General features: G+C 54.5%; 1 protein-coding gene across 1 annotated transcript in view; it reads right to left on the bottom strand.

The window, feature by feature from the left end:
* SYT7 (synaptotagmin 7) overlaps positions 1–13,733 on the bottom strand; it is a 151,189-nt gene that overhangs the window by 24,904 nt on the left and 112,552 nt on the right. The window contains exon 8 of the mRNA XM_067541465.1: positions 8,214–8,349. Within this exon, the coding sequence (XP_067397566.1) occupies positions 8,214–8,349 (136 nt within the window). The remainder of the gene's footprint in view (positions 1–8,213; positions 8,350–13,733) is intronic.

The raw sequence follows: 13,733 nt of genomic DNA, 5'->3' as shown, positions 1-13,733 counted from the left end.
TCTGTCACCGGCATCTCCTCAGACGGCTCCTGGCTCCGCTCCACGCGCTTGCTTCAGTAGGGTCCAGAGCTCCAATTAGCCAAATCCTTCCTGACAGCCTGCCTGTCACATCACTGCAGCCATCTCCCCAGAACCAGTCTGACGGCCCAGGCTGCGTCTCATCACGGGCAGCCCCGGGACAGCTTGGCATCCACAACCCAACACAGTGGAGGCACTGGGACCTGGCAGAGGATGGGACCCTCACACGCACAGCGGCTAATGGCGAGGGCGTATGGTCTGAGAGCATTAGGTGGAAGAGAAGAGGGTTGAGTGGGGAGAGAGAGGAATAACATACCCAAATATCTATGGGGAGGGATTTCCACATGGTCCTGTCTATCGGAGGTGGGAAGAGATACCTCAAAGCTGAAAACCAAGATGGGAATTAGGCTCTTTGACATCCCTAAATAAGGGGTCAAGCCCAAACGATTGGGGTGGTGGGAGATGACAATGGCTGACGTTAGTGCAGTTCCTTTAGTGGAAGAACTGCTGAGAGAAGATGGAAGGGGCAGGTCTCCTACACTCCACGGTCTGTCGCCGCATGCTCCAAACGTGAGACCTCCTGGCACACACCAGGCCCTTTCAATGCAGAATTTGCCACACGACCCTTGACACCCCCGTTCACTCAGCGGACTCAGCTCCACTTTGTCGTGTCAGTCCAGGCGGGCGTACTCTGCCCCCCCAGACACTCACCCTCTAGCCCTGGCTCTCAACCCCCGCACTGCTGCATTCTGCTGCTGCTGCTCCTGTGGTGTCACTGGCCGGGGCTGGGGTTCAGTGCTGGAGACCAATGGCACTGCGTTCCAGCAGGGTCTTGGGGCAGCACAGGAGATATCAAGGAGCCAGCCGGTTCAGATTTGCCAGAGACTGATGCTGCCTTAGGAAGCTGTCCATCCATCTCCTCCATTGGGTGCCCCGTACCCCACGCACCAGGGCATTAGAGAGCTGTTGGATGGATGGACACACATCCACACACAAGTACACTAGAGATCTACTGGAAGGCCATCTCCCCCCCAACCCCCCCCCCACACCAGTGCATTAGAGACCCACTGGATGCTGGCCCAAAACACTAGTGCATTAGAGACCCACTGGAAGGCCACATCCACCCCAATGCATTAGAGACCCATTGGACGCCCCTCCCCACCACCACACACACTAGTGCATTAGAGATACAAGGGTACCTCTACATTGCAATCACAGAGTGCGACTGCAGCTCAAGCAGACATACCTGAGCAAGGTTTCATCTAGCTAGCTGGGTACCGGAGCAATGAAGCTGCAGCAGCATGTGCTTCAGGCTGGGCTAGCTCCGGGAGTAATTACCCAGGCATCTAGGCAGGCTTGTAATGTCCACGGTGAACCCCTTGCTACTGCTGCTTCACTGCTCCAGCTCTCGAACTAACTAGATCACCGCTACCTGGGTGATGTCTCCATGGGCTGCAATCAAGTGTAGACATAACCCTCAGAAGTAGAGCTGGTCAAGACATGGCCTGCGGAACAGCTTTCCCTCGGAAAACACTGATCCAATGAAATCAAACCATTCTGAGGAACACATCTGTTACACTGAAATTTACAAGGGGAGAGTATCAAAGCATTTCACTTTGATGTTATCATTTCCACTGTTACATTGTAACAGTGAAGTCCCAGGGGAACAGTTTCCATAAGGTTCTCTCATGGTTTCTCACACGGAAGATTTCTGACTCTTCGTTCTGTGGTGAATGCTGCCCTTCTGACTTGCTGCTCCAAGGTGGGAGGAAGGGAAATCTCGAGATTGCCTGTGAAGCAGAAATTCCTTTCCCCAGCCAGCTCTGCTCAGAAGCAAAGAACGTGGGACATGTCCCCATTTCTCATCATCCACCTGAGCATCACCCTCTTCCAGGAGCCAGAGGGAATTGGGCAGGCAGGCAGCAAGTGAGGGGGCTCTAGACAGTTCCTCAGTTCTTTTGGGTGTCCCCCATGAGCACACTCAAAATACACCTCTGAGGACACATCATCAGATCCCTTGGTGCACCTGGTCGGGTCATCGTGTAGGTCCCTCCCTGGGTCGCTCAGAAGGCAGCTTGCCGGGTCACTTGGGACACCTCCCTGGGTCATTCGGAGGACACTGTGTTATGTCATTAGCTTCCGTTCCACCAACAGCCTTGGAAGCCAGCTGCACAGAGTAAGGAATCTAGTACAATGCATTCTGGGGTCCCAGCAGCAGCTACCCTGATCTCCCTGACTCACATCCACAGGGCCCTTCTAATTCTACCCATCCTCAATCCAATCACTGAGGAGGGCACAGACATGCATACCTCTAGCAGCAGCAGGGAGAAGGGGAAAACCCTGGCAGCATTGCCTTTGAGGTTTTTGCTGCCCTGCCTATATGGAAGAACTGACCCTGAGTTTAAAAGCTATTGAGCCAAATTCTCAGCTGGTGCATATCAACGCTGATGGATGCCAGCTGAGAATCTGGCCCATGGTCTCCTGCGTCCTTGGGACAAATGAGAGTGTTAAGTGGCAAAACAATTTTGTTTCCCCATCCTTCTGCTGTTCTCCCTCTCTGCAATCATGTTATGTAGCTGGGTAATGTGTCTGGGGAAGGATACAGCTTGTATGAGACGCTGTACTGTATTGCTAGTGCCAGCGTCCTGGCCAAATTCCAGCCAAGGTAATTCCATTTTGCCTCCCTCGCCTCCCCCACACATGTCCCTGATGGTGGCGCCAGGGCACAACTGTCTAGGAGAACATGAGGAATGTGAATTTTGAGTGGGGGAGGAGAGTGTTTAAGGGGGGCTAGGTAGGAGCAATGGAGAGACACAGACGAGCCGCAATAGTCTCCCAATGGTGAAGGGTTAGGCTGTGGAAGAGTCTCCCGAAAGACTGTGGTGGAAGCCGCTTTGCTGGGTCAGTTAAAAGTGGACTGGACAGATCCCTGGAGAACACACTCCAGGGGGAGGGGGTGTATCCCAGCCAGGTCCCCACCAGTCATGTTCATCTCTCATTTCTACAAAGCTGTCTCCAGCGCCGTGAGCTTCCCCTCAGCAGTGCCCTGTCTATGCCAGCATGGATTCCAGCCATGTGAGCTTCCTCAGAACAGTGCCTTCATCAGTGATGGCTCAGACGTGGCTCTTGCTCAGCATAGCAAGGCCTATGGGAATCTGCTGATGGTTGTGTGTCTGGAAGTCCAAGTACTGGTGCCAGAGGAACAATGTCTTGCTCATGACCTGGAATGGAAATAGGCACCTCCAAAGCCAAGGGTCTGAGTCTCCACGGCTGAAGCTAAAGAGCTGCGTCCCACAGCTAAGGGCTGGAACAAACTCCTACGCTGTGTGGGTTGGGCACTGGGGGAGGCATAACACTCGGGGCAAAGGGCTACACTGCCCTCCACTCTGGGTGGGGAGGGCCAGGTCCGGCTCTGCTGAGTGCCTGTGTTTTAGGCAGGCAATGCAGCTGAGTGACCTCTGGGCCAGGCTCCCTGGGGAACAGTCTGAGGAAGGGTGCCGGGGAGCTGAGGGAGCAGGGTGCCACCATCCTAGAGCCCTATACAGAGCAGCTTCCCTTCCTCTCGCAGGGCTGGCAGGCTCAGCTACCCAGCTGGATTCCTCTCCCCTCGGGCCAGAGAGGCAGGCTGAGGGCTGTGGAGCAGCGAATGGAAGGGAGAGGGGCTGGCAGAACAGGAGCCAGGGTGGGAGGGTCAGAGGGGTCAGTGAGCTGCCTGCTGGGGGAAAGGCAGGAATGGGGTCCTGAGAGGGAGGGGGAGGCAGAGGGTAGGAGGGGAAGGGAGGGGCAGGGGGCAGAGGAGGAGGGGGGCACAGGAGGAGTAGGGCGCTTGCAGTGGAAGTGGGGCAGGGCATGGGGAGCACGGAGGGAGAGAGGCCACAGGTTGCTAAAGCAGGTCACACTGTCCAATGTGTCCCTGTGCCTGGGCAGTGGGCCCTGCCCCATGCCATGCTCCAGGGCCTGGCTTGAGCATGGGGCCAGGGTAGGGGGTGGGAGAGGCAGGCAGCCACTCCGGCCCTGCCATGACCTGTGTGGTTTGGGTGGCTCAGTGGCGAGGGGTGTCCTGTCTGCATGTCTTCCCACAGGGCAGATGCCCTTGGCGGTGGCCCAGCCATTCATTAGCTCCTGCCTCTGCTCTGCCAGTGTGTTTAATGTGAGTGGGCCCACTTACAGCGCAGGGTGATACTACGGGACCAAGGAGGGGCTCTTTGCTGGGCTCAGGGGCCTTCCCCAAGACTGAGCAGGCTGGGCCATGGGCCACCAGAGTGTGCGGGAGTGTGTGGGGCGGGTGCAGGCCTATGACACTGGTGACCCTGTAGGCATGTGTCCAGGCCAGGGGGCTCTGGGTGCAAATGTCCCTGCCCTGGATGTATGTGCACCCTAATGGACGTTAACCTGGCTCTGCAGGGGAGCTGTATGGCTGGAGCACGGCTCTGTGCTGTGTGTGTGTGTCGCTAGATAGCTGTTTGCTTGTCTCCGCTGTGTGTGGAGGTTGTGCCCCTCACACCTCTGTGAGGTTCGGTCACTGCCCCAGGATCCCTAGTCTTTAGGGGACTCTTCCCTGCCCTGCAGCCAGGCTCCACCCCCCCCCCCCAAGCCTGCCATGGAAGCTGTCCCGGAGCTTGGGGCAGGTGGCAGGACTAGAGCATGGGACCAAGAGCCCCGGAGATGGCGCTGGCTTGCGGGAGGCACCCTCCCTTCCATGTCTGGGGGAGGTGAGCTCCAGGCCTTTGGCTGCTGGCTGCAGCCTCTCCCCTGGCAGTAGGGGGCGACATCCCATTCCCCACGGTGGCCCCAGCTCTGTGACTCTGTAGAGCACCTTTGTACATCTCAGCAGGGATGTTTTAAAGGGCAAATGTAGCCTAGACAAGGGCACTGGATCGGACCCTGTGTCTGAGCTGGGCAACTCTGGCCTCCCTCCACATACACATGGGACCGAGGGAAGGGGCAGGGTCTGCTCAGCCCCATCCAGGTTGGGGGATGCTCACAGCTCCTCCCTTCCCACTGCCTGGCCCAGGCCCAAGACCCAGCCATGCAGCCGGGGGCAGAGAGCAGCCAGTCTGTCCTTCCCTCTATCTGCAGGGGTGTGCTCGTCCCGTATCCCCTGGATGGGGTGTCCCAGCCTGCAGGGTGCATGTTGCTTTCATGCTTCAGTGCAGAGGGGTGGGAAGGGGGGAGGAGGGATTGCTTTCTGGCTCACCCGTCTGATCTCTCCGTGCACCCCGGTTCAAGGAGAGGGTGCTTGACCACTGGCACTGCTCTTCCTAGCTATGCCACAAGGGGGCGCCACACGATGCCACATTGCCCCTCAAAAGAAGCGGAGGCCATTCTTCTAACGCCGGATCCCGCACTGAGACAAGACCTTTTGTGGGTTTGGGATAGCGCCGGGAGGTGGTGGGGGTAATGACTCTGCCCTGCTGGGCCAATGCGATCACCACAGCCCTGATCCCGAGACCACAGATGCCTGTGGCAAAGTTCCTACTGGCTTGAACTGTGCAGAATCAGTGCGGGCAGGGCTGCTACCCCCATATAGATCACTCCCAAGGGCAGGTCCATGCTGGGATCCAGGTGTCTGGGTCTGGGCCCATCTCTCTTTAGCACCTGGCAACACGGTCACTCAGTCCAAGGTCACACAGGGGGACAGAGCCAGCTGTGTGCAAATTCTCACCTGAGCAGGGCAGTGTGGGCCGGATGCCCCCTTATTGACCCCTCTGTCTGATCCTTTCCCCCCTTAAACACAGGCGGAAAAGCTCCACTGGGTCCCATCTCCACAGGGCAGGGCTCTTCCCTGAAGTCTGGTTTCCATGCACTAGCCTGGCTGGCCATACACAGCGTGAGCGACGGCTCTGCCTCCGGCCCCCCCGCTCCCACTGTCAGGAAACAGCCCTGTTATGCCTGACGCTGTATATACACCCCTGCTCCAAACTGTTTACAATCTAAATCGCCCTGATAGACGAAGGAAGGATCACTCTCCCTTTTTTACAGATGGTGAACCGAGGCCCAGAGAGACTGAAGGAGTTACCTAGGTCACTGGCAGACCTAGGAACTCAACCCAGATCTCTGGAGTCCCGGTCCAGTGTCTCAACCCCGAGCCTGCCTTTCACTTGTTACGCTCGCTCTCCTGCTCTGGACTATTCATAGCCTCGCTCCCCCAGTCATCTCTCATCCAAGCTATATCATTTAGGCACCGTTTCTCACAAGTGGCCATTGATTTTAGATGCCTTCAGGTTTTAACTGCCCAGCTCAAGATACCTTAAGGTCTCCAATGGGGCACACAAAATCAGGGGCCAGTATTGAGAAACGCTGGCCTTAGCTCCCTTAGCGCCAGATCCAAAGTCCATTGAGTCTATGAGTGACTTCCGTGGCTTTTAGATCAAGCCCTGTTCTCTCTTTGCACAACAATTCCCACTACTCCTCTCTGCTCTGCGCTGCCTCGGTACTGAGGTTCCCTGTGCGGCACCCAGCACTCTAGCCACAGGCAGTTCAAAGACATGAATGCCCGATATCTAATTGGCATTGAAAGCTCATAAATCAGGTGTCCTGTCTCACCCATCCCCAGCCTCTCCCAAGGTTCCTCACTGAACATCCCTGCTCCAGATTCTCCCCACTCCACCCTCCTGCATACGGTTGGTATCTTCCCAAGAGGCGTTAATTCCTGCCCATATTTCTAACATCATCTCCTTTGTCTCACTTCTCCATCCTCATGGGTTGCTTGCAACTCCCCCAATCTCAGGGTTACAAACTTTGGCAAGTCTCTTGGTGTATTTCTCAAAGCCCCAGCTCCTGGAGTCAGGTTCTTTTATTAGACTCTTGGCTTTCCTTTAAAAAACAAAGCAAGTTTCCTGCCCTCCTGTGGTGGCACAGAAAAACGTGAGCCCCTGAATGCTCCAAAGCCAGACAAGAAATGAAAAAAAACCCAAATACATTATTTTAAAAAATTTGTGATTTCTTTAGCCAATCTCATGATTTGGGGGGCATGATTTTTGAATGCATAGGATGACTTGTGATTTTTGAATGCATGGGGTGGGCAATCCTGACATAGAGTGTTCTCAGCATGTCATTAGTGTATTGCCTAACTCCATCAATAGTGACAGCAAATAAAACTTCTCCCAAAAGTAATGCTACCCCAATAAATAGATATATCACCCTCCGTCCACAGTGGTGCCTACCCTCTCGGCTGGGCACCCTCTCCTTTCCCTGCCAGCTCTACTGCAGAGCTCCCGCAGCCTCCCTGAGATGTTTTGGGAACCCTGGGCTTGGTGTCTCTCTCTCCCCCATCCTGCCTTGCTTAGGATTCAGTACAGAGCTCCAGAGAAGTTTTTTTACTCATTTCATCTGCACTGGACAGGTGCCAGAACACACTCAGCCATGTCAGCCGCATCCTGGCCTCCCGTCAGTAAGGAGCAGAGTGAGAGCTGGGGTTTGCAGACTTCAGGAAACAGCGTCACAGTTCCTGATCCAACACGCTGGCCAGCTCTGTGACAAGGGGGTGTTCCTGGAGGCCAGCTGGGGTTTGCTCAGCCCACACAAAGGAACAGAGAGCTCTCCGCAAGGTGAATGAGCCTGATCAACCCTGTCTCAGGCTCCCCTGCCACCACTGGGCTGCCTGTTTTCTGAATCTCCTCTCAGCCGTGTCCCAGCACAGGCCCTGAAGGGAATGTCAGATGGGCACGTCCCGATGGAGATTCCCCCAAACAACCTGCCCATCACCCCCGAAGGAATCGGGAGCTTAGAGTGTCTCAGCAACGGCCCCTAGATGAAGCATGAGCCTGGAATGACCCGCCCATCGGCCCCAAAGTAAACGCGAGTCTAGAATACCTCCATGAGCCCTGAATGAAGCAGGAGTCTGGACTAGCCTGCCCATCACCCCTGCAGGGTTTGGTATCCTTCAACGTCTTGGCAACAGCCTCTGAAACATGGGCCTAGACTGACCCTGCAAACCTTCCCAGAGTGCTCTCTGCAGTGTCACCCTGCAGCCAAGGATGCAACTGTGGTTGGTTTTCAGTGGAGATGTAGCTAGGTTGCAGGAAATGGGTTGGGAGCGTTGGTTGTGGGGGAGCTCCCTGCTACTCCAGTCCCAGCCTCTCCCAGAAGGGGACACTGTAGGGAGCGGAGCAGGGGTGTTGGGCATGGAGCAATTCAGACAGGATCAGGGGTATCTCCAAGTAAGAGGCACGGGGGCTCCGGCCTGCACTCACCATTAGCATCTCGCTGGTCAGGGAATTCACCAGGTCCGAGACAGATGAGCGAGGCTCCGTTTTGCGGTCAGACTCGTCATGCTGGGTCTGCCCAGGCACAGGGGCCGTGTTCACCATCTTGCCTCCAGACGGCAACCTGGGGAGAGAGGAGATGGATGTAAGGGAAGGGGGCAGGGGGCCACCTCTGAGCCACGAGTCAGGTTTTGCCAATGCAGCCCCAACTGCTCCCCATCACGGATATATCCTGATGCCAAGAAGAAATCCCCCTCAGCACCCCCAGTGACATCCCTGTGAATCCCTCACATCATCAGGTGACTCCTCACCCCCTGGCCCTGAGAGAGTTCCCCTCATACCTCTCACCCATTGGACTCATTGGCCATGGATCCAGGCATGTCGCCTCAGAAGGGCCCCTGTCCACCTCGCTCACTCTGGGCCTCAGCTTGGTGCGGATCCTCTTTGACCTGGCCTCTGTCTTGCTCTGGCCTTACAGATGGAGGCCCCCGTGTTTCACCCTTCTCCCCAGCCTCTGGTACTTCTCACCCCTTCAGTGGAGGCCTGAGCATCACCCGCTGGCCCTTCAGGCCCCCCTGACTCGGACTGGGAGAGATAGGGAACGGAGGCAAAGCTTTAGCTATTGCTTCTGCTTCTTTCTGCTGACGGCCTGCCCTGCCTCTCAGAGCCATTAACCTCTGTGAACACACAGGCTCCCTCTCACAAAGAGGCAGCTGCTATTGTTTGCTTTCTCTGCCAGGCAGGTGCTGGCCTGACAGATGAATTGTCTGCTAGCCCCAGCACACGCTGGGCACCTGGGGGAACCCGAGTGCCAGGTGCTACAGGATGTCAGCTCCGCAGGCCAGCGGCGGTGGGATCCAAGGGGAGAGGACGCAGGAGCTGACAGGGAGTAGAACACTGGAAAAGGCAGAGAGGAGAGACACATGCCCACATGCCCGGGGCTGGCAGGTCAGCAACAGGGCAGCCCTGCTGCAGCTGTGACTCCACACCAGCCAGGTCCTGGCAGCCCCACTATGGCTTGTATCCCACCAGCCAGGCCATGGCAGCACCTCCCTCCACCCCCCAGCATGACATCCCATTGCATTTCCTGGTGCGCTGGCAGCTCTCATTTATCCTGCTGGAGGAGGCTGCCCCACTATGCCTCCTTTGCTCAGCACCCTGCCATCTGAGCTGCAGCAGCATGGCCATGACCCACCACCCCACTAGGAGAGTGACTGAGAGTCTCCCACATGTGGACAGGCCTCTCTCAGTGCCCATCTGCCGGCCAGGCCTCACCCTCCTGTCCATGGCTCTCCCACCCAGGCCCATGAAGGGTCTGATCCCAGCAGGTGCTGACTCCAGGAGGCCTGACTGTAAAGGTGTTGGTGTGCTGCACGGCCAATATCTCCCCCACCTTCCATCTCCTGCTGGCCGCCCCCATTCCCAGCTCTTCCTCCTGCCCCGAGAAGCTGGACAAAGCACACAAGCTGGAGCCTTGTTCCTCCCTCCTGGGAGTAGAGTCCAGGCTGTGGGTCCACTGGCCCTTCTTGTGCTTATTGTGAACTGGGTATGGGACCCTATAGCACAGGGAGCAGGACCGGATCAGCCAGGACATCTCCCCAGACATCCAGGAAGCCCGATCTACCCCTGATTTACCATAGCAGGGATGAACCCATCCCATAAAGACACTAAGGAGAGGCCTTCAGTGGATCCCCCATTGTCCTGATCGCGGTGATGGTGCTGTGTCTCTAGCCCTGGACATCCAGGGCCCCCATGGCATAGCGTTCATTCACATACACACGGGAGGCCCCAGCTATGCTTGTCCTGGCCTAGCGATTGAATGGCCTCCCTATGACAGCAGCTGGGGCGCTAGGTGCAGCTAACAGCAGTGCTGGGCGGGTGGGGGGTGGGGGGTGGGGGGAGGTTGGCTGCAGCAGCTGCAGCTCAGATGCTGCAAGAGGAGATGATGCACATGGGACTGGGGGGAAGGGAAGATCCAAGGGGAGAGGGCGCAGGAGCTGAAAGGGAGCAGAACACTGGAAAAGGCAGAGAGGAGAGACACATGCCCACATGCTGCTGAGTGTACAAGGAAATGGAACAGCAATGGAGAGACAGACAGACACACAGGGAGACACATGTAGATACACACACAGGCATACAGGCAGAGACACCGACATGCAGGGAAATACACACAGAGACACATGGAGTACACACATATACAAAGACCAATACGTAGAGACACAAAACAAAAGCACACAAAACCCGCAAAGAAACACACAGACACACAAAAGATCAGATACAGATACCTACTGACAGACCCAGAAATCCAGACACACTGACACGCTCACAGACAGAGCGACAGACCCATACATCTAGACAGTGACATCCACACCGTCTCTCACACACATAGTTCCATGCACACTGATACACTTACAGACAGACACACAGATGTAGACAGAGTGACACAGACAGTGACGCACACAAACATATGTAGACACACTGACACACAGAGAGACAGACAGTAATAAACATACACACATAGCCCTAGACACACTGAGTGATACACACAAAGATCCAGATGCATGGGTACGCTCGCAGACAGAGCAAGACGCGCAGATCTAGACACACTGATCCACACACCGGCAGAGTGACACACACAGAGATCCAGACACACAAATACACTCGCAGACATAAAGAGAGAGACTGAAATAGCTGGAGAGGTAAAGTCAGGTTAAAAACAAAGAGAGAGAGTGTGTGTGATTGATAGCTGGAGGTGTGAACAATTCAGAGGCATTTTGTCAACCCCAGCACATCGACGCAGCTGCAAAGCAGTCTGGGAAATGGTTAGCACCGGCGGAGCTCACAGGACAGCGAGAGTGTGAGACAGACAGGGGAAGAGGAGCATCTTCCACCACAGAGTCTGGCCTGTCTCCTGAAGGAAGGGAAAATGGAGAGAAAGCGTGAGGGGAGAGAAGGAGGCAGAGACAGATTAGTAAACGAGAAGCAGCCACCACACCGACAGGACTAGGCACTGGACTGGTGCCACCAGGGCTGACAGGGGGGGACAGGGCTGAGCAGCAGCAGCAGCAGCAGGGCTGGAAGGAAGAAGCAGAGAAAAGGGAAAGTAGGAGACATTACAATGCGATACACCACATGGCCACTGGGAACTGGAGTGCTGGGATGGGGGTAACGTGAGACAGAGAGAAAGATGGGGCCTTCAGTTGACCCACAAGCCTCAGGAGCCCTTTTCACCCCCTTCCACCACGCCAGCTTCCACAGGCTAAACCCACTCATGTCTCAGAGACTGGAGGGGCAGGGAACTCCTGGGGGGGAGCAGTAGATGGGCTGGGAGGATGAGAAGGAAAAGGGAGGGAGATGGAGTGTGAGGGGGAACAGGGAGAGAGGCGAGGCTATGAGGGAGTAGGAGATGGGGTCTGGAAGGAAGTGGGGGAAGATAGAGCAATTCATATTCATCAATTCCAAGGCCAGATGGGACCACTGTGATCATAGAACTCCCCCAAATAATTCCTAGAGCAGATCTTTTAGAAAAACATCCCATCTTGCTTTAAAAATGGTCAGTAGTGGGGACTCCACCATGACCCTTGGAGAATTGTTCCAATGGTTAATTACCATCACTTAAAAATCTATGCCTTGTTTCCAGTCTCAATTTGTCTAGCTTCAACTTCTAGCTGCTGGATTGTGTTCTACCTTTCTCTGCTAGTTTGAAGAGCCCATTATAATATTTGTTTCCTATGCAGGTACTTACAGTCTATAATCAAATCACCCCTTAATCCTCTCTTTGTTAAGCTGAATAGATTGAGCTCCTTGAGTGTATCACTATAAGGCAGGTTTTCTAACCCTTTAATTGTTCTTGCAGCTCTTCTCTGAACCCCATTTATAGCATTTTTCTTGAATTGTGGGCACTAGCACTGCACACACTATTCCAGCAGCAGTCACTCCAGTGTCAAAGATAGACAGATTAAAATAACCTCTCTACTCCTACTCAAGATTCCCGTTTATGCATCCAAAGATTGCATAAGCCCTTCTGGCCACAGCATCAAACTGGGAGCTCCTGTTCAGCTGATTATCCACCATGACCCCAAATCTTTTTCAGAGTCACTGCTTCCCAGGGTAGAGTCCCGCATCCTGAAAGTATGGTCTACGCCCTTTGTTCCTAGATCTATAACATTTACATTTAGCCATAGTAAAATGCATATGGTTTGCTTGCCCTCAGCTTACCAAGTGATCCAGATTGCTCTGTATCAGTGACCTGTCCTCTTCATTATCTACCACACCCCCAGCCTTTGTGTCATCTGCAAACTTTATCAAAGATGATTTTGTTTTCCTCCAGGTCATTAATAAAAATGTTAAATAGTGTAGGGCCAAGAATCGATCCCTGTGGGACCCTGCTAGAAACACAGCCGTTCAAAGATGATTCCCTGTTCACAGTTACATTTTGAGGCCTATCAGTTAGCCAGCTTTTAATCCATGTAATATATGCCATGTCAATTTTATATTGTTCTAGTTTTTTAATCAAACTGTCATGTGGTACCAAGTCAAATGCCTTACAGAACTCTAAGTACATTACATCAACACTATTACCTTTATCAACCAAACTTGTAATCTCATCAAAACAAGATATCCAGTTAGGCTCTATTTTCCACTAACCCGTGTTGATTGGCATTAATTATATTATCCTTTAGTTCTTTATTAATCTAGTCCTGTATCACCTGCTCCATTTGTTGCCCTGGATCGATGTCAGATGGATAGGGTATGAAGGGGGGAGGGGCCTGGGAGGTGGGTGAAATGGGGTCACTAGGAAGATGTGGGTGAAACAGGCTGAGAGATTGGGGTCCGAGAGGCTGAGAATGGCAGGCGGTGCCTGGGCCTATCAAAGGGGGGATATGGGGAGGCAGTGGGGGGAAGGCAAGGAGTGGGTGATAAGCTCACTTGCTGCAGAGAAAGAGGTTGCAGGACGTGGACAAATGATCACCTCCCCAAAAAATCCAGCTCCTGAAGGACCTCCATCCCATCCCCCCACTGCATAGGGGAGGTGAGACTGGCCTCGTCTGATCAGGGTTCCAGGCTGGCTAGACAGGGCCCATCCACCTCTCCCCAAAGCCCCCTCTTGCAACTCTGTTTTCATGAGTGACAGGGTCTCTGTTAGGATCAGGATGATTCTTCCAGTGCCCTACTCCAGCTGACAGCACTGCTTTTCCTCTTGCACACAGTGCCAGGAGCATGCCTCCTGAATCCTGCTTGCTAACTCCCATTGCAAAGCCAAGGGCAACTGTACGTGGGTCGAGAAGCCTACAACAAAGGTCCAGGGCCAGTGGGATGCAGTCGGGGGGAGTGTCTCAGAACTGAGCCCCCTTTTCTAGGTGTGGGCACCCCAAATTCACTGGCCCTCTCTGCTTAAAAGCACTGAGAACTGGTCTGTGGGGATGATCTGGACAATAGAGATTGGCACTGAATGGGCCTCATCGTCTGTGATGAGATGTTGAGCTTGCAGGGTAGGCTTCTTATGAT

Source organism: Emydura macquarii, unplaced genomic scaffold, assembly GCF_026122565.2.
Source record: "Emydura macquarii macquarii isolate MOO-44397 ecotype Brisbane River unplaced genomic scaffold, CSIRO-AGI_Emac_v2 contig_670, whole genome shotgun sequence".
Classification (NCBI taxonomy): Eukaryota; Metazoa; Chordata; order Testudines; family Chelidae; genus Emydura; species Emydura macquarii.
Note: the sequence above shows the minus strand (reverse complement) of the source record. Positions and strands in the feature narration are given on the sequence as shown.